The 26,443-nt window shown below is 57.1% G+C and overlaps 1 protein-coding gene across 3 annotated transcripts in view; it reads left to right on the forward strand.

Moving 5' to 3' along the window:
• Positions 1-26,443, forward strand: part of RNF220 (ring finger protein 220) — a 225,642-nt gene that overhangs the window by 123,362 nt on the left and 75,837 nt on the right. For all 3 annotated transcript variants that reach the window (XM_075508622.1, XM_075508623.1, XM_075508624.1), the window contains one exon: positions 14,768-14,897. In XM_075508622.1, the coding sequence (XP_075364737.1) occupies positions 14,768-14,897 (130 nt within the window). The remainder of the gene's footprint in view (positions 1-14,767; positions 14,898-26,443) is intronic.

The following is a 26,443-nucleotide window of genomic DNA, read 5'->3' on the forward strand; positions in this document are numbered from 1 at the left end:
TGTGGCGGCAGCAGCAGCAGCTCCTGCCTGTGCTGGCAGGCTGGGGGTGACAGTGCCAGCTCATCCGAGCTGTGCCAGCACCATGTCCAGCACGGCTGCTCCCCTTGCAGCAGATGCAGGTATTTTTATTCCAGATGGGAAAAGCTACGTGCAGGCGTGTGCTCCCAGCTGTGCGTTTCCTTTTGCCCTGCTCAACCTTTTTTTTTAGGCTTAGGTGTGAGCGGCAAGATGCTCACGTGTTTCCATCGGAGGGGCTGCATGACCCATGGGGATGCATTTCCCGAGCTCAACCCTGCCTTTTCCCTGTGCTTCTACACGTTAGACTGCGCAGAGCAGGTCCGCCCCCCCCGAAAGCTGCACGCACCAGCCTGCTCTGCCTCTGTCCCCCCCGGGTGGGAAAGCCACCAGCACCGGTCCCTTGCAGAGGGACGGAGAGGTGTCAGGCCACCGTCTCGGCGCAAGGTCCCTGCACAGAGAGACTTGGGGCCCACGGCAGGTCGGGGGCATCGCTCCTCGCTCCGCTGAGCTGCAAGCGTAGCTCTGCCAACCCCTCATCCTTCCCACCGCCCTTCTTTGATCTCCCTCCAGCCGCGCGATGGCTTCGCAGGGTGCATGTGCTCCGTCTCCTCTTTGCTCTCATGATCCGAGCCGCTCCCCTGCCGGGGCCGTTCCCCCCCTCTGCTGTGTGCCATGGCCGCCTGCCATGGCGCAGCCTCCCCGGGACGGTGTCTGATGAGCTGTTTGCTTTAGCCGGAGGGAAGAGCCAGCCACGGGGCGGGAGCAGCGGGCGGCCGTGACGGCACGTCTCCCGGCCCGTCGCTCGACAGACTTGGATGCCGAGAGGCGCGGAGGTGCCAAGTGCTGATCTGGCTTTCGCGCCGTTGAAGTCCATGAAGTCGCTTTGGATTTATACCCGTGGAAGCGGGACAGGAACTTGGCCTGAGGTCTCGGTGCCGTCGTAAAGCTGAAGGAGCCTTCGGACCCACCGCCAGGCCTTTAATTGGGGTGGGGGATGCGGTGGAGGAGAGGAGGGGTGAGGCTCGGGGCAAGGGGAAGGCAGCCCTGGTCTTCTCGGCCTCCTGGGGAAAAAGCGATGGCTACAGCAACTGCGGTCATGGTGGGAGGGAACAGCGAGGGTCTGGGCAGGTCAGGACCCAGAAAGAGGGAGAAACCGGGACTTTCAGTCCCTTCCCCACACTCCTCCACATCCCCTCCGCATAGCGAGCGTGCATTTCCTTGTGCATCGCCGAGGCACCCCGGGGCAGGGGGATGAGGGCGTCCCTTTCCGCAGAAGCTGTGCCCGCGGGTCAGGGCTGTGTGCGCAACGCCAGATCCCGGCAGCCGGTTAAGAGGCGGAAGCGTCAGGATGTGTCCCCGCCTCGTGCCGAGCGTCCCTCTCCGGGGAGGGGAGGCTCTCAGGGCAGATTTCACCTTGTGCGAAGGGGTCAGCGAAAGACTCGCGCGCCACTTAAATCCCACTTAAGCACTCTGCACTGGGGTGAAATTAACTCTCTCCGCAGAATAAGCCGTCAGGAAAAACTGATCTAAAAATCTACGCTGGGCCACAGCCGAGCCACACTTCTATTAGCAAGTAAAAAAAATTTCCCGTCCTTAGAGTTAAATGAGCCAATAGTTCAATCACGGAGCGAAAAGCGGCAATAGAGACGGGGATGCTGAGTGCCTCAGGTATTGGCAATCTATGCGAGGAATCACAATAAGCAGGACTCGCCTGTTTCCTCTGTGTTTAGCAGCAATGTTATTCAACAACCTATTTGCAAATGCCATCTTCCAAAGTCCTTTTTTCCCCCCTCGTTAAAGTTGCAGCGATAATAGGGCGATTACAGTGCAATAAGCTAAACGCAATCCAGTAGTGGCGTCATGGCCGTTTTTAGATCTTAAAAAAAAAAAATCAAAGCTGTTTAAGTTTTCTTGTTATGCACATTAAAGGCAGGCAGCAGGGTCTGATCAAAGACAACACCACCGCTGCGCTCCCCCCGCCCGCCTCCTGTCCCTGCGTCTTGTCCCCCCTCTATTCATTAGTGGTCACAGCTGTGCAGTCGGCCAATTACTTGGGAATAATAAGTACATTTTGCAGTAAATTAAATATTAATTAGTCCTTGGCAGTTGTTTGGGGTTTTTTTTTTCTTATTTCCCTCCCTCCACCTGAAAACGGCGGAAGGGATGTGACACTGTCATTGCCTGTGCTGGCATGTGGGTGACAGTGGGGGAGGCTCCCCGCCAGCCCTGTGCTCGGTCTCCTCCGCGGTGGCTGGCAGCAAGGTCTTTCCTGCTCTTCCTGGAGGGTTCACTGCTGCTGGGCCAGGATTTGTGAACCCGTCCCCAGCTTTGCTGTTATCTTCTTCTCCCAACCTGGGTGCATCCCGTCTCTGCCTGGGTTCCCCTCCTGCACGCTCTGCTTGGGCACTTAGCTCTCCGGGGCAGGGCATCATCCCTGACTGCCCGTGATGTGCCTGTGAGAGTGGTCTGGAGGCAGCAAATAAATCTGTGTGGGGTTTGCCTGGCCATGGGAAGGGTCTGCTCCGTAGGGTGTGAGGGCAGCTCGCCTGCTGCAACCCTCTCCCCAGCAGTGCTGGCAGGAGAGATACTGCCTGGTCCCCTGGACGTGACCGAGAGGCCTCATCCTGCCCTGCTCCTGCACAGCAGGACCCCAACCCAAAGAGCGCGTGTTGTGCCAGGGGACAAGGAGGAGGGGTAGGGATGGGCAGAAGGGGTGGCTGAAGAGCGACTGTCGTACAACCCAGCATCACCCCTGGCCAAAGCAAGTTGTCCCTTTTCTGGTTTGGTGGCAGACCCCAGGCGGGGTAGCCCTTTGGTCCCCTGGCCAGGGACTCCGGGGACAGAGTGGCCTGGTCTGGCTTTGCCTGTTCCCGTGGAAGTCAGACCACCTTGAACAAGTGCAGACCCTCCAGACTGGAAAAGCCCTCCAGACTGTGGTCAGGTGAAGCCCGGACCAGATCCCAAGCGTGGATCTGCTGGGAAGAGCAGCTCCTTAAACTAAGCTAGGTGGGCTAGTTTTGATGTTGTCAACATACCAGCGTATATTAAGGTTTAAAGAATGAATGCAGTGGAAAGGAAAAGTGGATGGAAAGAGCAGCGAAGCTCTGCACAGGAGGGATGAGAGCCTGACGCGGAGGGAAGAGCTGCCCTTGCTCCCGTGCTCCCCAGGAGCGCTGCAGAGGCAGCACAGGATGCCCTGGGAGCCCTCCGCAGTCAGGACGGGAGGGGAAGAAGCTCTGGTCGCTCACCCATTCCCTGCAGCCGCTGTCCCCATCGTCCGGGCTGTGCCTCCCTGAAGTGCAGCATCACCCTCACTCCCTACGGCCAGGCAGGAGCCTGGAAACAAGGAGACGGGGTCTCAGCATCCCACCCACCCTTCCTCCCTGGCACCGATGTCCGTGTGAGCAGAGGAGAGAGCTTTCTGTGCTCTCTGTTCTTACTAACCCCTTACCGAGAGTTTCTGGGGCAGGAATGAGCTACGTTAGCAAAGCCGAAGTAATCTGTGCCTGTCAGCAGATCCCAAGGTAAAAGGCTCCACTTGTCCAGCTCTTGGATTTACACTTTACTAACAGCTCTGCGGGCTGCCTTGTGATGCACCGTGCACCAGTTCGCCCCTTGGTGCTCTTGAGTGCAATTAAGTTGTTGTTTTTTTTTTAAATGTAGTTTGACAATATGCAGGTTAGGTTTGTATTTTATTTGCAGCTTTTACTTGGGGACCAATAAAACCCCAGCTGGCTAATGTGAGATCTAAAACTTGCATCTCACTCTTTGCCTTGGATATCTTTTCTATGGTAAACTATTTATTTGCGTTTCATCTTGTACAAGCTCCTCTTTCCATGCTGAGAAGCCGAGAGCTCCAGGGGCTCTTTGAAGACTATTTGCTATAGGATAGCAACTGGAATTCTCTTTAAACATCCGCGCCTGCTTTGTCCTACAACTGGCCTCTTGGTGTCAACACGCAGTTTTGTGCGAGTTTCCTGTGCAAAGCTAACATTTGCACGCTCCCCTGGCAATTGCACTTCCAGATCCCTCTTGTTCAAGCATATCCCATCGTTTATTCTTTCAAGCGTGAGCAGCAGTTACTCCACGTGCCAAATTAAAGGTGGCATCAAGGCCTCTTGAAAAAGGAAGATTTACCCGGGTTATGAATTACCACTTTTAACCAGGTTATGAATTACCACTGCACTGCTTGGGTAGGAGGAACGTGCTGCTTGACCTACACAGCCGGTCAAAACAGTCCATGTTTGGATTGCAAGTACGTGGTCCCCCTATCTCCGAGCCTTCAGGTTCTCAGCACACAGCTGAAATGCCACAAACTCTTCTTGGAAAGGGTTATTCGACAGCAGGATGAGGCGCACGCATGCAAAATCCCAGCGCATTTCAATGTCGTGCGGTCAGACATCTCCACCTATGAGCATCCCCCAGATGCTGACCCTGGCATGCCGGCAAAGCACGTGCGAAGGGTGAGGTGGCATCAGGCTAGCGACACAAATCACGCTAAAAATGCCAAATAGCTGCGTTTACATGCATTCGCAACCCACGGGTCGTGCTCTTGCCATAAAAAGGAAGATGAACCCCGGCGAGATGGGAGCGATGTTCCCAAGGATGCCTCTGGGAGGGAAAGATCAAGAACCGATGCTCGTAATGGCCTCGGCTGCTAAAACAGTCAAAATAATAACGGGGTGGGGAGGATGCTGGAGGGGCCGGATGCAGCCGGGGGAGCCGCGTGATGGGTGCCCGTCGTGTGCTGGTGTGTCTGCCCAGTGACGCCCCGATGTGCCCGTTCTCCCTGGGATGCTGCAGGCCTTCAGTGCGTGTATCCCAGCATCCAGCCCCCTTTTAAATCCCAGTGGAGACTTCTGTGATGTGGGTGGAAATGGCCGGGACAAGCTCTAGAAAGACACAGAAGGGAAAATATTTTCTTTCTCTCGGGCGTTATTTTTTCACTCCCCCTGTTTTCCTTTCTGCCCTTCCTTTGCCATCTCAGGGCTCTCTAAATTCACAGGAGCTTTTCCTCAAGGTGAAATGAAGGCTCCGGGCTGCATTTGGTGGTGCTGGGGAGGGGGGGACGAGGGTCAGGGAGGGTTAAGCAGGGAGGGGGCAGTGCAACAAGGCGGCCTGATCTAGTGATTAAACAAAGGGATTCAGCCAACATGTGTAAAATTAAGTGATCAAGAGTTGATTACAGAGTGCATTGATTGTGTACTGATGGATTAAACAGAGTCGTGCTCGGGATGCGATTTTCCAAGCCGGACACGGAGAGCGCAGGCAATCGACGTGTTGGCCAGAAGGACCCGCTTCTCCCAAGCCCTGGCTTTTATACATTCTCTGGATAAATCTGCAGAGAGGCCCGTGGAATTATAATCGATTATCCATTTCTCAAAGTCACTTAAGGGCCCTGAGCTACAAGCTAAAGTGCCGGTGCTGCGAAGAGGCATTGGGTATGCGCCGGCATGTGCAGGTGCTGGCGCGAGGGGAAAATGTGGCAATGACCCTGCGTGCTGCAAGCTGATGAATCTATTTTCTTGTAGGAAATAGTTTTGACAGTTCAATATCTGTGTTTTCGATATGTGCCCCACACACCCCCAAGGGAGGAGAGGAGAGGAGCCAGAAAGTGGGGGGAGGGAGTGGGTGGGAGGCAGGGAAAGACTCTACCCCATCACCCCTTCGAATTACAGACGGATCAGTATATCACCAACTTAACAGGCTGCCCTCCAAGTCAAGGGCATGGAGACGCGTGGCTGCCTGCGAGCGTCTGCTGCGGGGACAGGATGGGGCTGGAGCCCCTCTCAGGGCACCTCGCTGGGCTGTGGGGGGACCCACAGCAAGCCCCCGGCCCGCTGGCAGTGGGGTGGTCCTCAGGCTCTTGTGTCCCTGCCAACGGTGAAGGCAGAGACCCATTTCCAGCCCGATCCTGTCTCTCGGGATGCGGCCAGATCCTTTGCCGAGGAGCCGGAGGAGCAGGAGGACGTGGCGTGCGAGAGCTGAGCAGCTGCAGTCCGGTGCGGGGTCGTCCTGCGGGTTTTGCAGGGAGCTGGGATGTGTGGCGGTGGGATAAGGCTGGGAGGGAGAAGCCCCTCCGGCGTTCCCCCACCCCTGTGCAGGGCTGTCGCTCCCACTCACGACTGCGTCCCAGTTCTGGTGTGGATGAAGCAGTCAGGGCATGGCGCAGACCCCAAAGCGTCTGGGACATTGGACGCTTTTGGGGTCTCCCAGCCAGACACGGGGATGTTCCTGTGAAACTCCCACCTTCTCCAGTTCCCGCTGCCATTATTTTTGTCAGCTAAAGAAGGTATTTTGCTCCAGGTCTTTCCATCCCAAGAACTGATGCAGAGCATGGATAATCAAGGCACGCGTTGGCGATGCAGCTACGCAGCTCCTCCTCTGCCTTCTCCCACTGGGCCAGCAGGATCCCCAGCTTGGGGGACTGGTTCAGCAAGGGACAAAAAGTGACCCTTGTAATAGCAAACAGGGCCAGAGGCCAGGCCTGTTGGTGAATGTCATCCAGCTGCCACCCCTGGGTGCACGACCCCAGGCATGCCGGGTGGCCGAGGAGGAGGAGGAGGGATGGTGAGGAGGCAGAGCCATTCCCTGCACTTGGTCCAGCCGTGGCTGCACACACGGTGCAGGCAGCGAGAGAGCCCTGGGGTCTCCTGCCTGGCTGCCTGCCTGCTGGGGAGCGTGCTGGGTCCCAGTGCCTGTTTCGCAAGCCCCGCTGTGGAAGAACTGGCTGTGGGCCACAGCGTTTGCAGAATTGCCTGCATGGTCCCTGGGTCCCACTGGCTCTGGGTGGTTTGTCCGCAGCCTGGCCAGTCTTGGCTGCGTGGTGTGACAAGATCCATGGGATGGAAGGCAGCTCAAGGATGTGGGAGAAGGAGGTGCATCGTGCTGCAGGAGGTGCCCCAGGCTGGAGGGACGGAGCTGTGGGATGCCCCCAGGAGCATTTCTGCCATGCCATGTTCGCTGAAGCCAGGGACCCCGCTGATGCCAGGGAGACCCAGCTGCTCCCCAGCACTTGTGTGTTTTGGAGACGAGGCAGTGGGTTGGAGGAGGCTCCACTTTTGCTGCCAGGGCAGAGGGTGGGTGGCAGCAGGAAGGTCCAGCTCTGTGGTCCTGAGCTTGCCCAGACTCACACCAGCACCCATCAGAGAAGCTGGGGTGGAGAAGGGATCATCTGTCTCTGTCCCTGCTCCCCGCTGTCCTGCTTCGGTCCATCTCCAGCCCAGCGTGGGTCGCGGCCAGGCACCGATGTGCTTCCGCGGGGGAAGCCAGCACAGGCAGCCTGCCCTGCCGGGAGCCGCGAGGGAGGAGGGCAGGGACGGAGGCAGTGCAGCTCTCGGCCTTCCTCTGTTTTCCTCTTGTGAAGCCCGGGGAGGTGTTTCTGCTCGGCTCTGCGGAGCCGTGCTGAGCCCAGGAGCGGTGCCGTGGGGAGACAGGGCCACAGCCCGTCCCAGCCCTCCTCTTCCCCTCTCCCTTCCAGGTCCCTGTCACACTCTCCCTTTCCAGCTCTCCCGGCGGCCCGCGGCCCTCTCATCGAGGATTCATTGTCTTGTCAGCCTCTAGTTAGCCGGCGTGCGTGCGAATCATAAATTACCCCGCCCGGGCCTCTGCTATGCTTCAGCACAGACAAAAAAATTGCACTCCATCACCGTGTCTCCCGGCTTTTAGTGGTATTGATCAATGCTGCTCCCTTCCCGCCCCCCCCCCCTTTTCATTTTAACCGAGCCGGTTAAGTGCAGTATCTTATTTTGTGCTGGGACAAATGAAAAGAATATTAGCAAGGGCTGAAATATATCTCTTTTTTATCTCTCTGCTACTTTTTTATTGAATCTTTCTGAGTAGGTGGCTTTCCGCAGGATGACAGCCTCATGACAGGCTCCTCATTAGAGCCGAGACAGTAATTGTGATGCATTTCCCTGCGCGGCCTTTTCACTTCTCCCCCCCTCCTGCCTTTCCTCCTCTCTCCTTTTCCCCTGATTTGTAAAGTGATTGGATGTACAGACTCACTCAGTTTCTTAAATTATTGCCCAGCTCAATCCATCTTCCTCTGCCCTGCGCCGGGCAGCTGTGATCTCCGCAGATGGAGGACCGGGGCCGGGATCGCAAGCGGCGGGGTCGGATGCTCGGAGGGGCTGCTCGCCTTTCCCTGCTGCTGGGCTGCCCGCTCCCACGAGAAACGTGGTGCCGGACCCGACGGGACGTGTAACAGCTTTTGAAGAGCCCAGGGTGCTGCTTGAACATGCATTTTTACCGAGCGACCCATGGGATCACCCGGGACTGGATCCCCAGCTGGCGTTTGGCAGCTGCGCTGCGCCAGTTTACACCAGTCCTCTCCAGTAGCCAGCTTGCCAGGAGACAGAGCTACAAGAGCAACTCTTTTCTTTGGAAGGAAATCAATATTTTGCAAGCTCTTCTGCCTCAGATCCCTCCATAGTTTTTAGCCTCAGGAGAAGCAGGTATATCTGCGAAGCTGCTTGGCAGCCTGGGCACCCTACCAGGGAGCAGTGCTGGGGATCAGGCCCTCGGCGGGGATGCAGGGGGCCGAGTTCTCCTCTTCGCTGCGCCCCAGTTTGCTCATGAGGTTGTAGAGGTCCCTGGGTCCATCTGTGCCTCTCTTACCCCAGCTGTATAAAAACGGCTGTCAGCCAGCCCGCGCCCCTCTCTGCTGGGTTCAAGGCAGGAGTGGCCCCATGCCCGTGCCGTGCCCAGCACAATCCGAGTCCGGCTTCTGCGGTGTCCTGCGGCAGCTTTGCGCTGTGATGCAGGAGCGGAGAAGTGACTCCTCAAAAGCCTTTTCTTACATGAAAAATCACTTTTCCAGACGCCTGCTGCCTTCCTGCGTGCACGGACCTCCAAAACGCACGTGCTCCAGGGAAGGGCAGGTCCGTGCGGTGCAGGATGATTCCTCGGTGATCTGGATGCGCTCGCTGCACTGCGGGGTCATGCTGTGAGTGCGGTTACGGCCAGATGCTGAACCGAGCCACAGCATGCGAACCTGGAGTCACCTCACTGCCCGTTGCCGTCCCCGGCGCCTGGCTCTCCACCACCCTGTGCAGAGCAAGTGCAGGAGGGGCAGGATCCAGGGCGCCCGGTCCCGGGCAGCAAGCTGAGGTCTGCATGCCACACAGCCGAGGTCAGGTCTGCATCCTGCATGGCCGAGGTCTGCATCTCACACAGCCGGGCAGGAGCCCGCGGGAGGGGAAGAGCCTGCGGGAAGGAGCCGGACATGCCCTGACCTCGAGCCACTCCCCTGTGCAGGTTTTTGGGGGCCACTTTTCTTTTGGCCCCAGTCAAAACCAGCAGGATCCAAGGCGGCACCCGGCAGGCAGGATGCGGCCCTACAGGCACGGCACTGGGAGCACACCAGTAAATAGCAGGGACGTGGGAGAGCGATGAACAACGTTATTCAGGCTCCCTCACTTTATTACCAAATACTTCTTGCCTCTGCTGTTATTCTGGGGTGCTCTGCACTGACACATGAACACGTCTGCCTTCCTCGCCCCGCCGTTGTCATCCTCCCCCGGCTGCAGCACAGCCCCTCGGCTGCCACTTACTGTCAGGGCTCTGCGAGCCTCGTCGGCTGCGGCGCGGGCTCGCCAGGAGAAGAGCGAGTGTTTGGCTATTTCCAAGCTAATATGGGGCTTTCTTTGAATTATTGTTTTTTGAGCTGGAAGGAAAGGAGGCTTGTCACACGAGATATCTGCTATCAGTACACAAATAACAGCAAGCCCATCATCGAATGGAAAATAATCGCCGCGGAAACCGAGTTGCGGGGGAGCCGGGAGGGATTATTACAGGCGCTGGCAGTGGCGATGCTGTCAAGGAGCCTGTGTCAGCACTTCCATTACCACCCACCTGGTTTCAGCGCGGCCCCCGAAGCGGCGCACAGGGCCACGGGGCCCCAGCATGGGGTCATTTCTATTCAGAAGAGTTTCAGATCAACTGGCTTTGATTGGGTTTAAATGATGGAGTGTTTAAGAGGGAGAGAGAGGAAATAGGAGGGCGAGATGGAGGGAGGCATCTCGGAGGAGGGGGAGTTTGGTACTCAGACAAGTGGAAAACAGTTTGAGACGGGAGAAATCGGGAGTCGGGAGAGAAGAGCCGGTCCTCCTGGGGACGAGTTTCAGACGGCCACGAGGAAGGACAGCGTGGGGAGAAGATGCCCTGAAACCTGGGCAGGTGCCCTGGGCTCTGCCCAGTGAAGGGCCATTAGGAAAGAGCGAGCGCAGCCCCAGCAGGGAACGTGTCCCCATCAGCGCTGCCCACCCGCTGCCACTGCCTGTGCCACCCGCGGTGGCAGTCCCCGGGGAGGCACCTGGCTGTGCAATAAGCCATCAGCAGAGCTCAGCAATTAATTTATAAACCATTTATTCCATTCATTTGGCAACTTGCTGAGCTCCTGGGCAGAGCGAGCCCTCGCCTTGTAAACTTTGCTCGTTCAGAGTGACTTGGGAGCGCCGTTTACTCCGTGCTGCGTAGTGACGAGGGGCCGTATACATCACATGCTGTCATGGCTGTTGGCGGGCTGGGTCCCTATTTTCCTCACTTAAATGCTCTCCAAAACAGCATTTCCCATTCTGCTTGTGAGGGGAAAGCTGTCCCTTCCAAGTGACCCAGTCCTGGCCCGCAAACGCCTCGCGGTGCTGTCAGCCCTCCGTCCCAGGGCACAGACGCAGGGTGGGAGCGGGGATGGCTTCAAGCCTTCACGCCCATTCGGTGCCACGTGCGCATCCCCGGTACCCGAGCCCAGCTCCCAGCCCAGAGCCTGGGTCCCGTTAGCAGTCGCTTTGCAGTGAATCAAACCTGACTCCGGGGAATTACGTTGGATCCGTACGGGTGTAACTGAGGGCAGGATCTGGCCCTCCATCCCCAGCAGGATCAGGAGGGTTCGGTTCAGTCCCTGCCTGGGCTGGGATCCATTTGCAGATGCCCTCCAACGGAGCCCATGGACAAATTCCTCCGTGCAGGGGTGCGTCTGTGCATCGAGCCCTCTGCTTTCAGAGCAGGAAATATTCGGTTTCAACACTTGGAGTTAAACATTTCCGTGGAGCCCAGGAGACCATGCAAACAGCGGGAGCACAAGGCTCTGCCTTTTCATCTCTCTGGCACTGGCGAGCGGGGGGTCGGCAGCAGGGAAAGCGCGGCAGAGCCAAGGAGGGTAAACACTGGAGCTGAGCCTACCGAGTAACCAGAGAGCGAAGGGGAGAGAGAGGGGCAAAGAAAACAAAAACACAGCTGCCAAAAAACAAAAGCCTGAAAAGAGCCATTCAGGGTCTCCCAGGAGCGGGTTTGGCACAGGGCAGGGAGGGAAGAGCGGGGAGCACTTGCTGCTGGGGCAGGCGTAGGTCTAGCCCGCTCGGGGTTGGACCCTTCATTTTGCCCTGGGCAAATCAATGCCCTCTGCTCCCTCGAGCGGGGTCTACACCCCAGCATGGTCCAGCTGCGCACACAGTGCAGCATCCTTTGCTTTTGCATGAGTCCCAGGATATCCCTGCTGCCGAGAGGAGAGGCGGGATGTACGCATCTCCCTCCACCTTTGCATTCACAAACGAAACCTGAGGACTCGCAATGGCCGTCCTCTCCCTCCCCACAACCCAACATCCCATGCCACGGAGCTGGATACTGCTGCCCAGCGTCAGACACTACAGCACGGGCACGTGCCGGGCTCTGGGGCGTGCTGCGGATGCGGCCGCTGCTGATCTGGGGAGACGCATCCTGCCGGCAGCCTCTGTGGCACTGCGGGCACGCAGCGGGTTTCGCAGACCCGGGGAGGCTTGCGTAGGTGTCCTGCTGGCGCGGGAGATGATCCCTCCCTTCTGCCTGTCACTTGCACTCAGCCCTGCTCCTGCAAAAGCGCGTTTGTCAGCCCCTTGGGCCAGGAGCCGGGGCTCCTTCTGTCTCCTGCTTTGCAGTCTGTACGTCAGGGACTTGGCTGTGTGTCCAGGTCCCTGTTCTCCTGCCCTCTGGAAGCCCTTGCTTCAGTGCGAGCACCAGCCTCCCGCGCTCACTGGAGCAAGGGGATCTTCCCCCGCTGTCACGGGGATGCGGGGTGACAGCTGCCACGTCCTTCCTTGGCATGAACTCGTCACCGTATCATTGGCGTAGCTGGTGGGTAAGGCCATTGCTGCTCATTTCTCCTGCTGGCCTGGGCTGGGGTTGGCAGTGGCCGTGGAGGGCAGCAAGGCTCCTTCCCATGGCCTGAGATCCCTCCCGGTTGCCCCAGCTGTTGAAATCCAAAGTCACCTCTGCTTAGGAACATGCACCCCATGGAAAAGACCTGAAGAACAAGCAGGGGGCAAGGACCTGGGCGTGCAGGGGGTTAAAAAAGCCACCAGCCTGCTGCGACAGAGCTGGTCCCCAGGCGGGACCGCAGCTGCACCTCCTGGTCCGAGGCTGCCCATCCCAGCCCTGCGGTCCAGCACTCTCCATCACCTCCCCCAGCAAACAAACACCCCTGGGCTGCCTGGAGAGCAGAGACCCGGGGATGCTCAACCTCCGATTCGCCCTCCGGTGCTGCCGAGGGCATCCCTGTCCCACCAGCCCAAGCCGTGGGTGGCAGGCGGGCAGGGCTCGCGGGCCCCACGGCGGTGGCCTGGGCTGGGAGCGGGAATGCAGCGCGGTAGGGCGGAGGGCAGCCTGTTTACCCCTCCATCTGCACACCCCGCAGCAGGGATCCAGCAGGATTTCCCGTCCGCTCAAAGGCCGCCTGTTTATTTTGGGAGGGAGACTCAGACAGTTCCATTGTTTTGCTGCGAAGTTGGGGTTATAAATAGCAGGTGGTCGGGGACGCTCCTGGGCTATTTTGGGCCCCCGCTACACAAAAGTGGAAAAGCTCCAAGAGGAAGGTGGAATTACTGAAATGCCGACCTTTCCCGCAAGGGTCAGCGGGAGCTGGTTGTTTGGGTTTGGGTTGGGTTCTGGGCATTATTTAAACACAAGGGAAGGAGGAGAGAGGAAGATGTTCCCAGTTGCAGAGGCTGCTCTCTGCGTCCTCCCCGGCAGAAGGGCGGTGGGGATGAGGAGCCGAGGTGCCTGGGCTCTGCCGGGGCTCTGCCCGGGAGCCGTCGGGAGCAGCTCAAGTCTGGAGGAGAGACTGGCTGGGTTTTCCTCCCGGCTCTGCAAATGGGAGAGTTCCCAGTGGCTGGAGAAGCTGGGGAGGTAGGGGTTGCCCCATAGCACTGGCCTGCTCCGACTTGTCCCTCGTGCCTCAGTGTCCCCTACCTCCTATGGGGAGGCTGAAGAAAAGGGCAGGCAATGTCCCGGTGACAGCCCTGCTCCCTCCAGGCACGTACGCCGTGTCCTGCTGGAAGGCAAGGATGAGCCAAGGTGACTCTCAAACTTATTTCAGACCCTTCCTCTCGTTAAATGCCTGCGCCAGGCGGTTATACAGTGAGCAGCAGGGACCCAGTAAAGCCGCTCACACCAATGTTTTATACTTTGAGAAGGTCTATTCCTTTAATGGGGATTCATTTAACTGGGCTCTGCCATCGTTAGGAGCCATAAAATGGCACCTTTTGGCTCCTGATTGGAAGGCCATGGTGCACGCAGCCCCCTCGTATCCAGCGCCGGCTGCTTTATTGTGCATTACTGCCTCTCACTCGGATTTAACCAATTTGATCCATGTCTAATACATAAATAAATAATCCAGCAGGAGGGTTCACGTTAGATGACAACAGGCGGCTATAAAGCATGTTTCTCCCCGCTGGAGCCATCTGAGCCGGGCTCCGCACGCCCTCTCATGAGCAGAGCTGCTAATACAGCTGGGAGAGGGGGGCCTGGAGACCCGCGGGCTTCTCTGTTTTATTGAAACTTCATTGTTTGCTTTAGAGTTTTATTTTATGTTAAATAGATGCTGTATATTGCTTACAGAGGGGGCAGTAAAGTTTCCGAGCTGGAGGAAATTGGCTTAGGAGCAGGGAGTGAGCCAGGCAGATGTGGCTGGGCAGGGAAGCGGCGGGGAGGATTTGGGGTGAGGAGGGTGTGAGGCAGCACCCCGCTTCCAGGGCAGCCCCAGGGCTCAGCCCAGCTCGGGATCGCGGTCCGCAGGCACCCCCAGATCTCACCCAGGGATGATGCAGCCCCGGAGGACTCGGGGTGAGGGCGGCTGCGGGGTGCGGAGCTGCTGGTGGTGCAGGGAGGGTAAGGGGCCCCATCCCAGCCCGGGGATGGGGTGAGCAATCCCCGGTGACCGCCGGGGTGGCCGTGCCGAGCATCTGGACCCGCTCCCTGCCATCTGCGGCCCAGCGCCACGGGGTCTCCGCTGCCTCCCAACCGTTGTGTGCCCGTGGAGAATCTCTCTGCCCTTTCGGGGGGTCATCCCGACCCAGCCGACTTCAGGAGTGCTGAGGAGGATGAAGATGGCTCTTCTTAATTTACTGTTATGAGCTAATAGGAACAGTGGGTAGCGCTGTGTCATCCGTCTGCCCCAAGTCACACCGCCTGCACCGCAAACTGGGGAAGCCGGGGTTGCACAGGGTCACTCCCAAAATGTTGCTGTTGCTGCTCTCCCTGTAAGACTGGAGGGCCCACGGCCGGGGCTGGGATGCTCTCGTGCCAGTTGCTGTCCCGCTGCAGAACAGAGCCGGTCCCTGCCCCAGGGAGCGTGGGACAGGGAGAGAAATGGGGCCATACTGGGAGAAAATCCCCCAGTTTCAGACCTCAGCTAGGACAGGGACCAGGGCAGAGCGCAGGCGATGCTGACGGCAGCCGATCAGAGCTAAAGCTTTCTCCCCTCTTTTCCTCCCCGCAGGCAAAAAGAAAGCGACTTTGTTTGACAGCCAGGCTCCGATCTGCCCCATCTGCCAGGTCCTCCTTCGCCCCGGGGAGCTGCAGGAGCACATGGAGCAGGAGCTGGAGAAGCTCACCCAGCTGAACATCAGGTAAGCAGCTCCCTGGGGTCCACCGGCATCCCCGGTTAGCCAGCCGGGGCACCCGCAGGTGGCAGAGGAGATGGTGGTACCCACAGCTACCAGATACGGGAGATTTAGTGCCAGCCAGTGGGGCAGAAACATTTCCCTGGAGTTCACCACAATGGTAAAGCCAGGCAGAAATGCCTCCCAGAGGGCACAGACACCCCTTTCCCCGGGGACGTGCGTTTGGGTGAGCAGCTCGCGCGTCGCTCACGTCCCGCGACGGAGCAGGCCTGCAGCGACGGCGCGCGCTGCCCCTCAGCTGCCTTCAGCTCCCTTCTGCTTTCCCCAGCACAGCAAAGTCCCCCTATTTAAAATAATAATAATAATAATAATTGCATTTTAACTGCTAGCAGTTATTTAGGAAATGGCTGCAGCCAAGGGTTGGCAGATCCCTGGCCCTGCCTTAATAAAACTCAGCAGCCTTGGAAAAGAGCGTGTTTATTTCAATTATTAATGAATTCCCCGGTCATTAAAAGGTGAGGAAAGGAATCAAACTGCCGACTAGAAGCAAAGTTACGTCACCAGGTGGTGGGAGAGGAGGGAGAGCGCGTGTGTCAGCGCGCGCGTGCGTGTGCCAGGGCAAGGGGCTGCACGTGGCTGTGCGTAGCGCAGAGGATGCAGAATCCATCCCTGCCCGGCTTGGATCTTCTTTGCAACTGAGCGGTAGCCGTGGCAGATGAAGGGAGAAGGAGGGACCTTTAGCTAGAGAAAGAGAGACCTCCCCAAATTGGTGCAGGCTGAGAGCTCCCAAATTCGGCACCTGCAGCCTCGGGCCGAGACCCGCGTCCCCCACGCGTTGCACAGGGAGATGGAGAAGGGCGGGGGGGCAGGGAACAGGCAGCCCATTTATCCCCCGCGACACCCAGTCCCCTCACGAGCGTAATTTATGGTGTAATTTGGGCCGCATCCAACTTAATAAAGGGCCACTGCAAATTAGTGAACAGGTTTAAATGAACAGAAGCAATTAGTGCTCCGAGGAGCCCATCAAAGAAGTTGGGCCAATATCAGAGTGAAACTGAAACCGCAAGCCAGGAGCGGAGGCTGGCTGGCGCGAGGCAGTGATGGGAAGGTGGCGTTTAATGGGAAAGGAAAGGAAACCCTAAATCATAAAGCATGACAAGGGCCATTGTGGGCCAGCTGACAAATGAAAAAGAATGGCATTATTCCTTTAAATAACAGCAGCAGTTAGAGAGGAGACAGCTCTCCCCAGCTTGCCCTCACTTCCCTGGCCTGCTGCGCTCGGCCACGCAGGCGGCGAAGAAGAATCAGAGGTCTTTATTAATTATTAAATAACGACTCCCTCCGCAGCATGATAGATAACGTTCAATCTACTCGATGGATTCAGGCGATGGAGGCTAATCTGTAACACAGCAGCTCTGCACAGGGACGGTCTCTCTCAGTCCCGGAGGGGAGCGACGCAGGGGCCAGCCGGCAGCAGCGGGCAGGGCGGGCAGGGCAGGCAGGGTGGGCAGGGCAGGCAGGGCAGGCAGCAATGGCGGGCAGCGGGACGCCAGCGGGTCGAGCTCCTGTGCGCTGCCGGGCTCCGGCAGGGCGGCTCGGTCTAGCGGGTGGCCCCATCTCCCATTCCCCCACCTTTCCCGCCTGGAGGAGCCGGGAGCAAGAACACATCAACAAGAGGAGAGAGAAACTAATAATGATCTCAAATAACCCAATAAACATAAAAATAAAATGTAGGCCTATAAACGTGACGGGCACCGGCAGCCCTGGCCGCTCCCTGCCAATACCAACTCGTTACCGAAATGGCTGAGCAGCTGTTACTTATCAGTCTGATGGGGAGAAGCGAACCGGGGGGCTGCTTTCCAAGGGTCTTTTTTTTTTTTTTAATTTAAAGAGGATGCAGCCAATCATGGCTTGTGCCGTTAAGTTTTAATAAACCTTAATGATTTGCAACAAAATCATAAATTTCCAGCGCTCGGGGTTAGGAAGGCAGATCCCCTCCTGCCCGCTGAGCCTGCGGCACCAGAGACTTGGCGGGCGCCGCATCAGCTCCCGCCACGGCACCGGGCCTCCCCGTGTGCCGGGATCTCCCCCGAGACAGCGCGGCCGCGGAGCTGTGAGCCAGCCAAGATGCTGCTGTAGGGCCAGACCAAGAGGAGGGGAGAGGCTGGTGGAGAAGCAAGGTGGAGGAGCTGCCCCCTGCCATCGCCGCCGCTGGGCGTTGAGTGCTCACGTGGGCTTTCGGGCATCGCCGGAACGGGGAGCGTGGCATCGCTCGGAGGAGGGCAGAGGAAGGGAAGGAGGAAAAGGGATTCCTCCAGGTGATCGCAGGAGCTTCTTGGCGCTGAGATACAAGGGAGCTGTAGGAGCCACCTGGATGATGCTGCCCGTGGTCCCAGCTCACCGGGAGCCTGGGGTTGCAGCCCACCCACACCAATGCACCCCTTGCTCAGCTGGCGGGGATGGGGTTTGCTATCCCTTAGGGACAGGGACAGCCCTTCTTCCCCACGGGCAGTGCGGGTGTGACTGTCCTGGCCTCAGGGCGGGGACGTCTCAAGGTCTACCCAGCTGGAGCATCACGCGGCGAGGCAGGAGGAGCCATGCTGAGCCACAGGGCAGCACCCACCCGTGCCAAGGGGCTGTGTGTGCCCGGGGGATGGACACCGGCCGATGGACTGGTGATGAACGTCACTCAGGAGGATCCAACCCTGGTGGAGGGTCAAGCTTTCCCTTGAAAAAGCGGAGCTGAGTGGGAATGAGGGACCTGAGTTTCTAGCTCTGCTGTCTTCTTGGTGAGTCCGATCTCTCCAGACCTGCTTGTGCTCGCCCCACGGCTCCTCTGCCCTGCGCGGGTCCGGCCAAGCCCCGTGCACAGCTCCGCACGGCGAGGCAAGGCTCTCTGAATGCAAATTTCATTTCTGAGCCACTGGCGCTGTTTCAAGAGCCGGCAGCCTCCGAGCCCTTCTCGGTGTTACATATGTAACAGCCTCATTGAACTTGACATGTCAAATTCAGGCCATTTGTGCAAAATCTCCCTTTAATAATACCGTTTCATTTCGCTCAAATGAGACTTGAATGCATGTAAAATGGAAAAGGATATTTAAGCGCTAACATTAGGCAGATGTCTTGCCAGAGGCCGATTGAATATATGAGATTTTGAAGTGCTTAACACGTTTTCGGTGCTCCCTCTTAGAATATGTCACCTGGCTTTCTTTTTTCTCCCCCTCCTTTCTTCCCCCCCCCCCCTCTTTAAGTGAAGGGTATAAATTGAAAGAAAACAAAACTACAAGCCTTGGTTTTATGGGGTTTAACTCTTGCCAGGCAAGACTGTTGGTATTCCTCCTCCAAAGAGAAATTACCTAGTAGCTCACCTTCGCAGAGCACAAGCACAAAGCAGCAGAGAGCGGGAGGTGGGCTAGCAGCGGCCCCACGGCACCGTGCAGAAGGGATGCTCTCCTTGCTCTGCATGTACGGCTCAGAGAGCAAAAGGTGCCGATCCCCAGCTGAGCGGCTAAGTGCCACCAAGGTAAAAATAAGAAATAATAACAGCGACCTTCTGTGTACGCCGATGCCCTGTGCCCCCAGCCAGGCTGGTCCCTGCAGAATACATGAATATTCCTGGCTCGTGTGCATGAAGCTTATCTGTGCACTAGATGCAGGTCTCCTATCCTCATTCAATTTATATTCACCTGTTTACACCTCATCCGTATTAAAGGCTTGCAGTAAAGCACACTGAAATGTGAGACTCTTTCTGGAGCTATCAATGGCCCCAGCTCTGAGCTTCGGCTGCTGCTTCGGCTGCAGACGCATTACCCCAGCCCAGGGCCACCCGGGGAGTGCAGGCAGGCACAGCGTTCACGAGCGGTACCCACGGGTGTCCCTCAGGGCAGGCACACACACACATCCCCGTGCACGTGCAAGTGTATCGCTGCGTTTGTCGCTGCAGGTAAATACTGTGAACGGAGGTGGTGATGCACAGGGGGACCCTTAAACCCTGCCCGCTGCTCCCCAGGCAGTGAGCAGAGAGGACCACCTGCTGACGATGGGGGAGGCTGGGTGGTGAAGGGGCAGGTTTGGGGCTACGGTTTGAGTTTGGGGTGGGAGGGAAGGTGAATTTGAGGACAGAAGAAGGAGAAAGGAGGCAGTAGGAGCTGTGGACCGCACCTCGGCTGATGGTCCCCGATGGGTCCATGGTGCTTTCTGAGCCCCTGGCTGAAGTGCGGGGAAGAAGCATTTATTGGCCGTTTAGAAAAACCTAGGAAGTCGCATTACAAATATTAGAGTTGCTGAGTCAAGCACTTGAAGGTTGGAAAATGTGCCTTTTAAGATGCTCTCTTCTTGAAAATGCAGTGCTCTTTTTAAAAAAATTATTTGGCAAGGGGCATTTTTATTTCCCTGTGTGACAACTAGCAGATTCTTCCCTGCATTACTAGCAGCAAAGCTATGCTTCGGAGCTGCGATTTCACCTCCCCGAAAGGATGGGGTGTATCATTAGAGCTGGGGAGTGGTCCCGAGGGTGGAGCAGTGGGTTGGACCATGCTGGCTCTGTTCCTGAATTTGTGGCTGAAGGACGGTGTGAGCTCAGACAGGACCATCTCAGCTCTCTCCCCTTATTTAAAGGGGTTTCTAAGCTTAGCGGATGTAGCCAGCAGTATCCTCAGGCCATGTTGTAATATTACCCGTGCCTGTGCTATGGCATCCTGGGGCTGGCCGCGACGGTGCAACAGCCACCCGGGGTGCTGGGCAGGTGCCTCCAGGCAGGGATGTGCTTGGGTGGGCAGATGGGGGGTGACGCTGCTCTCACAGTGCCCCGTGGCTGTGCAAACTCTCCCCTTCTTCACTTCTCTTCCTTTCTTTCCTCTGCATTGAATGCTTAATCTGAGCATATTTGTGTTTTGAAGCCCATGCCCACCTGTTGGCTGTTCCCAGCTTGGGCTAGCAGCTCTCATTGCTCCTTGCCACCGCACCAGGAGCGCGGGGAGACATCCCTGTGCACCCAGCATCTCGGGAGCTACTGATTCCCCCTAATGACCTTTCTGGTGTGTCCAGGAATAATTTCTCTTCTGATGCTCTGATTACGAAGCATTTCCCAGAACGCAGAGGGCACCAGGGTCTCTCACCTTGGTGCAAATGGAAAGTGCTGCGGGCTGTTTTCTGGTGACCTTAAAGATCCTGTCACAAAGAGAGAATCAGATAGTGTCAGGGCAGAGAAAGATGCAGTGGGAAGGCCTGTTTCAAAGCGGGTGAAATGCCCAGTTGGGGGATTTAGCCTGACTTGGAGCCAGCTTTGATTCATGTCAGAGGAAAAGAGCCAACCGTGGGACTGTGGCAGCTCCAGCTCCTGGAGCAGTTCTCAGTTCACCTCAGCCCAGGCTTAAATCTTCCTTCAGCATCCCTCTGGAGCTTCCTCTCCCTCGTTTGCACGTGTGCTCTTTTCCTCTCACTCTTCTTAATCCTCCCTCCCTTGGCAGCTGAGGTGGAAGCAGAAAGTGCTGCCTCAGTTCCTGGCACCGCACCGAGCATCCTCACCTTGCTGGGGGGGGCTTCGGCTCAAGGTTTCTTTATGCAGGGAGGCACAGCGGTAGCTCTCCTTGGGGGACAGAGGCAGCTCCGGGCCTGGTGGGATAAGGAATAAGGAAGAAGCTGGCAATATAGCTCAAACATGAAGGCTGTGGGACTCTGGGAGATGGCCTGCTCACCCCAGGCAGGGTCACTGTCCTTGAGAGATGTCTCCAGGCATGTGGAGACGCATCCTGGATTTCACATCCTTTCACAGGTTGCTTTCCCAGTGTTTTGCGGTCTTTCTGATTAAAGTCATCCCATGCTAACCCCCCAGAGCCTGCACCAGAGACTCCTGCTGACCCTCTCCGGACGAGGAGAGAAGCACACCATCCCTGTGGTCCCTGCATGCCCAAATGACAGGGGCTTTCTCTGTTACTCCTGGTCAGGATAAGGACCCAGAGCAAGTTATGAGATGTGGCTCTGACCCCTCTCCTGCTCAGGGAACCCTGTGTTTAAATACGGCTGCTCCTCACGCTGCCCCAGGCAAGGGTTTGCTTCATTTCGGCAGGATCTGCTGAGCGCTGGGTTGTCCCAAAGGGCCCTTGGGGGAGACCTTCCCGGGGCCAGCGCAGGCGGGTGCTCTGGGAAGGGTGAGCGGCCGTGCTGCCAGGCCCGGCAGGATAAATAGAGCATGTAAAACCCGAATTAGCTCTGTTGTCATGTGTCACAACAGGGTCATGGCTCTCACCTCAGGTCTCCTCGATTTATGCCTGGGGACTTTAACTTGACGGCCAGGTACTTCCCCAGACTTCTTGTGCAGTGAACACTGCAGGTCTCCCAGCCTCTGAATGCAAGAGATGAGAGATGTTTTTGAGTGAGAAGGGTTTCTTTTCCAAAGCCCTGTCAAAATAAATGCCGATTCCCTTCCTTGCATGCGGTAGACACCTGAGAGTGCTCCAGAGACGGCAAGGAGCACTGGCCAAAAAGTGAGATTGCAGCCAGGGAAAAGCAGGCATTGCATCCTCCTGCTCCTCAACTTCTCTCTGTCTTTTTTCTTCCTTCTTTTCCCCTCTTCTTTTTCCACCTTCTTCTTTTCCTTTCTTCCCTTTCTCCCCCTCTTCTTCCCCCTCCCTCCCTCTCTCCCCACCCCCCGGTATCAAGGCGACATCTCCAAGCCAAGTACTTTTAATTTCGCCCGTGGCCCTTGCTGACACGGTGGATATGCACAGCAAGTTAAATTCCCGCCTGATCAATAAAGCAGAAGCAGTGTGTCCGACTGGTCGATATTTTTTTATCTGTCTTCAGCCCAGTCCTGCTGATGACAGCCCCCTGCGCTTCAGCAAAGGCACTCAAGGGCATCGGGCTTTGGCAACACAGCTCTTTTTTTTATTTAAATTAAAAAAAAACCCAGATGCCTACAAAAAAAAAAAAGTTCACGGAGTTTGGCCTTTGCTTAATAACATTTTATGATTTATCTTAATTTTTAATTGAAAAAAATTTGCGAATTAATTGATTTCTGGGACTTGCCAATTAACATTGTAATTGGGTGCATGATAAATTTCAAGGGAGCATCATTTTTCTCCCTCTCCCCCTTGTCACCGAGAAGGGGAATCACGAGGGCAGCTGCTTCCTATCCGTACGCCCCCCGCTCCTTCCCGAGGTGCCGCTGCCCTCCTCCCCCCTTGCTACTGTATCTTAAAGAAGGAACAAGAAAGCTAATAAAGTCGTGTTATTAGAGTCTCACCAGAGGTGACCCCTCAAGGCATAAATCCCGGCCGGGGAGACGGTGGGGACAGGTACTATTAAGTGCCTGACAGTGCTTTGCGAGGCGGGACTGGGTACGTCCCCTGCCGCACGCTCTCCCCAGGCCACGGGGAAGGCGGCCGGCCAGCCCGGGGCTCCCCGGGGCTTCCCCAGAGGGCCCTGGCACCCCCCAGGGTGTTCAGCCGAGCCGTTCATTACCTGTGATGTCCCCCCGATGCTCTCCCCGCGTGCGGGTCCCCGCACGCATGAGCCTGCGAGCCCAGCTGCTCCGGGGAGAGACCCGACCCCAGCACCGAGCGTCCGGGCACCGCAACGGCTGCTTCCCGCAGCACGTGCAGCATCCAGGGTTTGCCCCGCAGCCAACGTCCCCCAGCAAAACCAGGCTGCTGGGTATGGCCGGTGCTTGGGAGCTGTCGCTTTGCTGGGGGGGGCTGGAGCACAGGAGGGGTTGTTCAGCGTCCTGCTCTGCCCGGCTCTGCCCCCAGCCCCCCGGGGAGCGGGTCCTGCCCCACAGCAGCAGCAGGGCACCCTATGCCGCCCCATGGCAGAGGTGTTCAGCGTGGGACCTCAGCTCTGCGGTCATGGGTTTCCGGATTCAAGGCACAGACGCATCTCCAGGTGCCTGGGAAGTGGCATCACCTGAAGCTTACTCCAGCAGTGTGACTCCTGCCAGATTTAAATCAAACACACTCCGTCACCGGAGAAACCTGCCTGGAAGTGTCAGCTTCTCGGTGATACCCGAGCAGGGCACAGGGCCACCTGCCACCACGAGGCAGCTAACAGGGTCACATCCCCACATGGGGTGTGGAGAAATGGGTGAGCTGGCTGTTGCCGAAATGAGGAGTGAGGAGACAGCGTTGTGCCGGGGCAGGGAGAGAGAACAAGCCACAGCTTGCAGGGACTGAGGTGGAGAGTGGAAATACCAAGTAAATTAAAGAGTGCCTGGTGTCTTTAGTGGTTCTCCCACCCACTTCGCGTGCTGGTGTGGCTCACCTCATCGCAGTCAGCTCAGGTGTCCCACGTCCTGTCCAAAGCCCCTGAGCTTGGATGGAGTTTCGCTGTGCTGTCCTGCTTCCCCTGCTACACCCCGATGTGTGCAGGGGGTGAAGGGTGCCAGCCGGGGTGGGGGGTCCCAGGCTTCCCCGGCAGAGCCGTGGCTCTCCCAGTGGCCAGGACACCAGAAAGGCCAGGAGCAGCCCAGCTCCGCGCCTGCCGGTGTCAGTGGCGGGGAACCGTGGGGGGACAGAGGAAAATTTATGAGGAGAGGAGTCTGTTTATTATCTAGCAAATGTGGTGCTGCTGATACCGTGGATTTATCCTCTTTCATCCCCCCTCTGATTTGTGTCCCTGCCCCTTGCTGTGGCAGATTAATCATGGACAGAAAGGGAAGAGAGACCCTCCAGCTTCCTCCCGTGCACTCAGAGGGTGGCAATGACAGCAGCCTGGACCCTTCATCCACGGCTTCTCCAGCAGAGAGAGCACAAGCCATACAGCCGCCTGTCCTGCGTAGATGCCCCGTTCCTCCCCTCCCATGGCAGAGCCCACGGGAGGCAGAGGCTGCTGCCCGTAATCCGTGGGTGAGAGCACTTCTCATGGGTCAGGGCTTGCAGGGTAGCAGAGTGGGTGAGAAAATTTGTGGGCCATGTATCCCCTCGCTCATGCAGTGCCCTGAAAGTGCTATGAACGCTCCTCGAAGTGCCTTCGGACCCGCGGTACCCACAGCCCGTTCCCTCACTGCAGGGCTGGGGTTTGCAGGCTGGGGTTTGGGACCTCAGCGGGCAAAGCCTTCCTCTGCTGCTGGCTCCCAGGGCAGCAGGAGCCCTGGGAAGGGGCGCATGGAAACCCAAGGCCGAGAAATAAATCTTTGGTCAGTTATTTGCCCTTAAGCGATGCATGCCTCCTGCGGAGCCTCTTCTGAACTGCCACGTGAGCTGGGAATAATTAAACAGTCATTACAGCCGCAGTAGCAAAGTGCCCCCCAGATCAATCTAATACATGACCTTTCCCTCTGACTTTTCTCTTTATTTTTCCAGCCACCTCCTTTTCAAATAGTGGGAGAGAAATGCAACAACCCTCCCACCCCAGCCTCCTGCTTTGCCCTGCACACCTGGACCATCTCATCCTCACCCAGAAACCTGTCGCCCGCTCTGAGCGGAGGCTCCCGGGAGGGGCATGGGCTACCAGGGGTTGATAAAGAAAAACCCCGGCAGGGGAGAAAGAGCTGGGGGGGCGAATGGGACGGAGCAAGTAGGGGATTTTAGCATGGTCAGGTCATGCCACAGTGTTTTATGATCCTGCTGCATTTCTGCTGCAGCATCGTCTCTTTGGGGGAGGCGGGTGGCTGCCCTGCGGGGTCACATTTGTCACAGCTGACCATCTTGGGCACCGAGGTCTCACAAATACTGACTGGGAGAGCATTTGGGAAGCACAACTGGGACTGTAGGCGCAGAGCATTTCTAGTCCCGACTCTAGCATCTTTGGCAATTTTTACCATCACTCGGCCCCTTTCCCCATCGTTGGATGCAGGAGATCTTGTAAGCAGCACTGGGAGCAGGTGCCGCTAGCGGAGCCACGGCAGGTTAAAAATCCTGGCGTGCTTCCCCTGCCAGCACGGATCACGCCCGGCCGCGCCGGGGGCTGTCACCTGCAGCTAGGTGAGGATTTGGCCTCGTGTAGTTTTAAAAACAAAATAATCAAACTCCCGTTTCCTTATTTAGGCTTCAAGTGACACTTCCACTTATTTAAACTGGCATTCACAAAAATCCAATTCCCTCTCTACCCAGCGACTGCTTATTTACAGCCGCTATTCCCACCCGCACAGCTCTGCAGGCAGCTTGCTCCGCTGCCGGGGCTCCCGTCCCAAGGCTGCATGTTTGAGCTGCAAGTCCTGCAGCTAAAAATAAATTGTTTCCACTGGATTTTTTTTTTTTTTTTAAGAAATACATCAGTTGGCCGCAGCTTGTAGAAATCTTTTGGCTTTGTGGGATCTCATGTGGGAGCTGCATGCTCTCTGGCTGGTGCCCATGAAATTCAGAGGGCTGCTGCGAGTTGTTCTGCGGAAGAGTTGCAGAGCTGGAAGACAGCAGCTGCACGGCAGCAGCCCTTTTACCACCTCTTTAAACCTCTCCTGGCTGCAAGGTCATTAAGGGATCAGCACAAACAACTGTAGCTGCCCGAGCTCAAGGAACTTCTTCTCTTGCAGTTGTTATTAATTACGTGTGGGGAGTGCGGCCGGGGGCTGGCCGCCGTGCCACAGGTACGGAGCTCATCCTTCCTTGACGGATGCTCTTCATAAGCCCTGCCTTGCCCTGGGTGGGGGCTCTGCAGAAATCTCCTTTGAGCACGCCTGGGGAGCCCAAGCAGCTGCGGCAGGCTGAAGCACAGTGTCGGGGCTGTTCCTGGCCCTGCTGTTGCTGCGTTGAGACTTCAGGCAATTCCCGCCACCACTCTGTGCCCGAATTGTCCCTCGGAGCGCGTCTCCATCTCTCGGTCTCCTTACATTGGCAAACATTTGAGCTGTAGCTACAAGTACAACAGAGCTTTCCAAGCCTTGCTCCAGGATGACGTGGCGATGCCCCGGTGCCGGCATAGTCAGCGTGTGTGCTGCGGTGAGCGCGGAGGAGGAGGGCTCCTGCCCTGCTTCCCTGGGGCAGCTGCCTGGCACCGGGCTTCTGCCTGGGCTGGGGCGTCGGTGAGAGCCCTGCCTGCATCTGGTGGGCTCTGGGTGCCAAGGGCACACCCTGGGCCGTGGTCCTCTGCCCGGTGGCTGACAAGGCATCTCCCGTGGGGAGCAAGCCTTCAGAGCTTCTGCTTGTCTCCTGACTGGAGACAAGGAAAACTTGCACCTGGAACTGCACCTGGAAAACTTCTCTTTTCTTTTGGAGGAAAGCTGAGATTCCTACAACAGCTTGCAAGAGCAAAGGCTTAAAGGAAAAGGAGAGGGACCACCTTGCTCATGGTAAAACACAGATCACTTAGCCTTCAGCTCATGCCCTGGGTTCTCCACATGGGAAGTGGCAGCTTCTGCTCATGGGGATGATAAGGGACCGCTCCCTGTATATTGCTTTTTTGCCCCCCTATGGCAAGCACACCCCAAAAGGCAGGACCATAACCAAAAAAAAAAAAAAAAACCAAACCCAAACCTGAAGGTCATTGTGTGTAACAGCAACCATGACAGGGATAGAGAAACCCCAAGAGCGTGGGTAAGGAGGGCACATATTTGGCACGCTGAGCTGCCCTTTGGGACATCACAACTGAAGCGTTGGGTCTGAACAGCCCCTTGGGGCTCT

Source organism: Mycteria americana, chromosome 7, assembly GCF_035582795.1.
Source record: "Mycteria americana isolate JAX WOST 10 ecotype Jacksonville Zoo and Gardens chromosome 7, USCA_MyAme_1.0, whole genome shotgun sequence".
Classification (NCBI taxonomy): Eukaryota; Metazoa; Chordata; class Aves; order Ciconiiformes; family Ciconiidae; genus Mycteria; species Mycteria americana.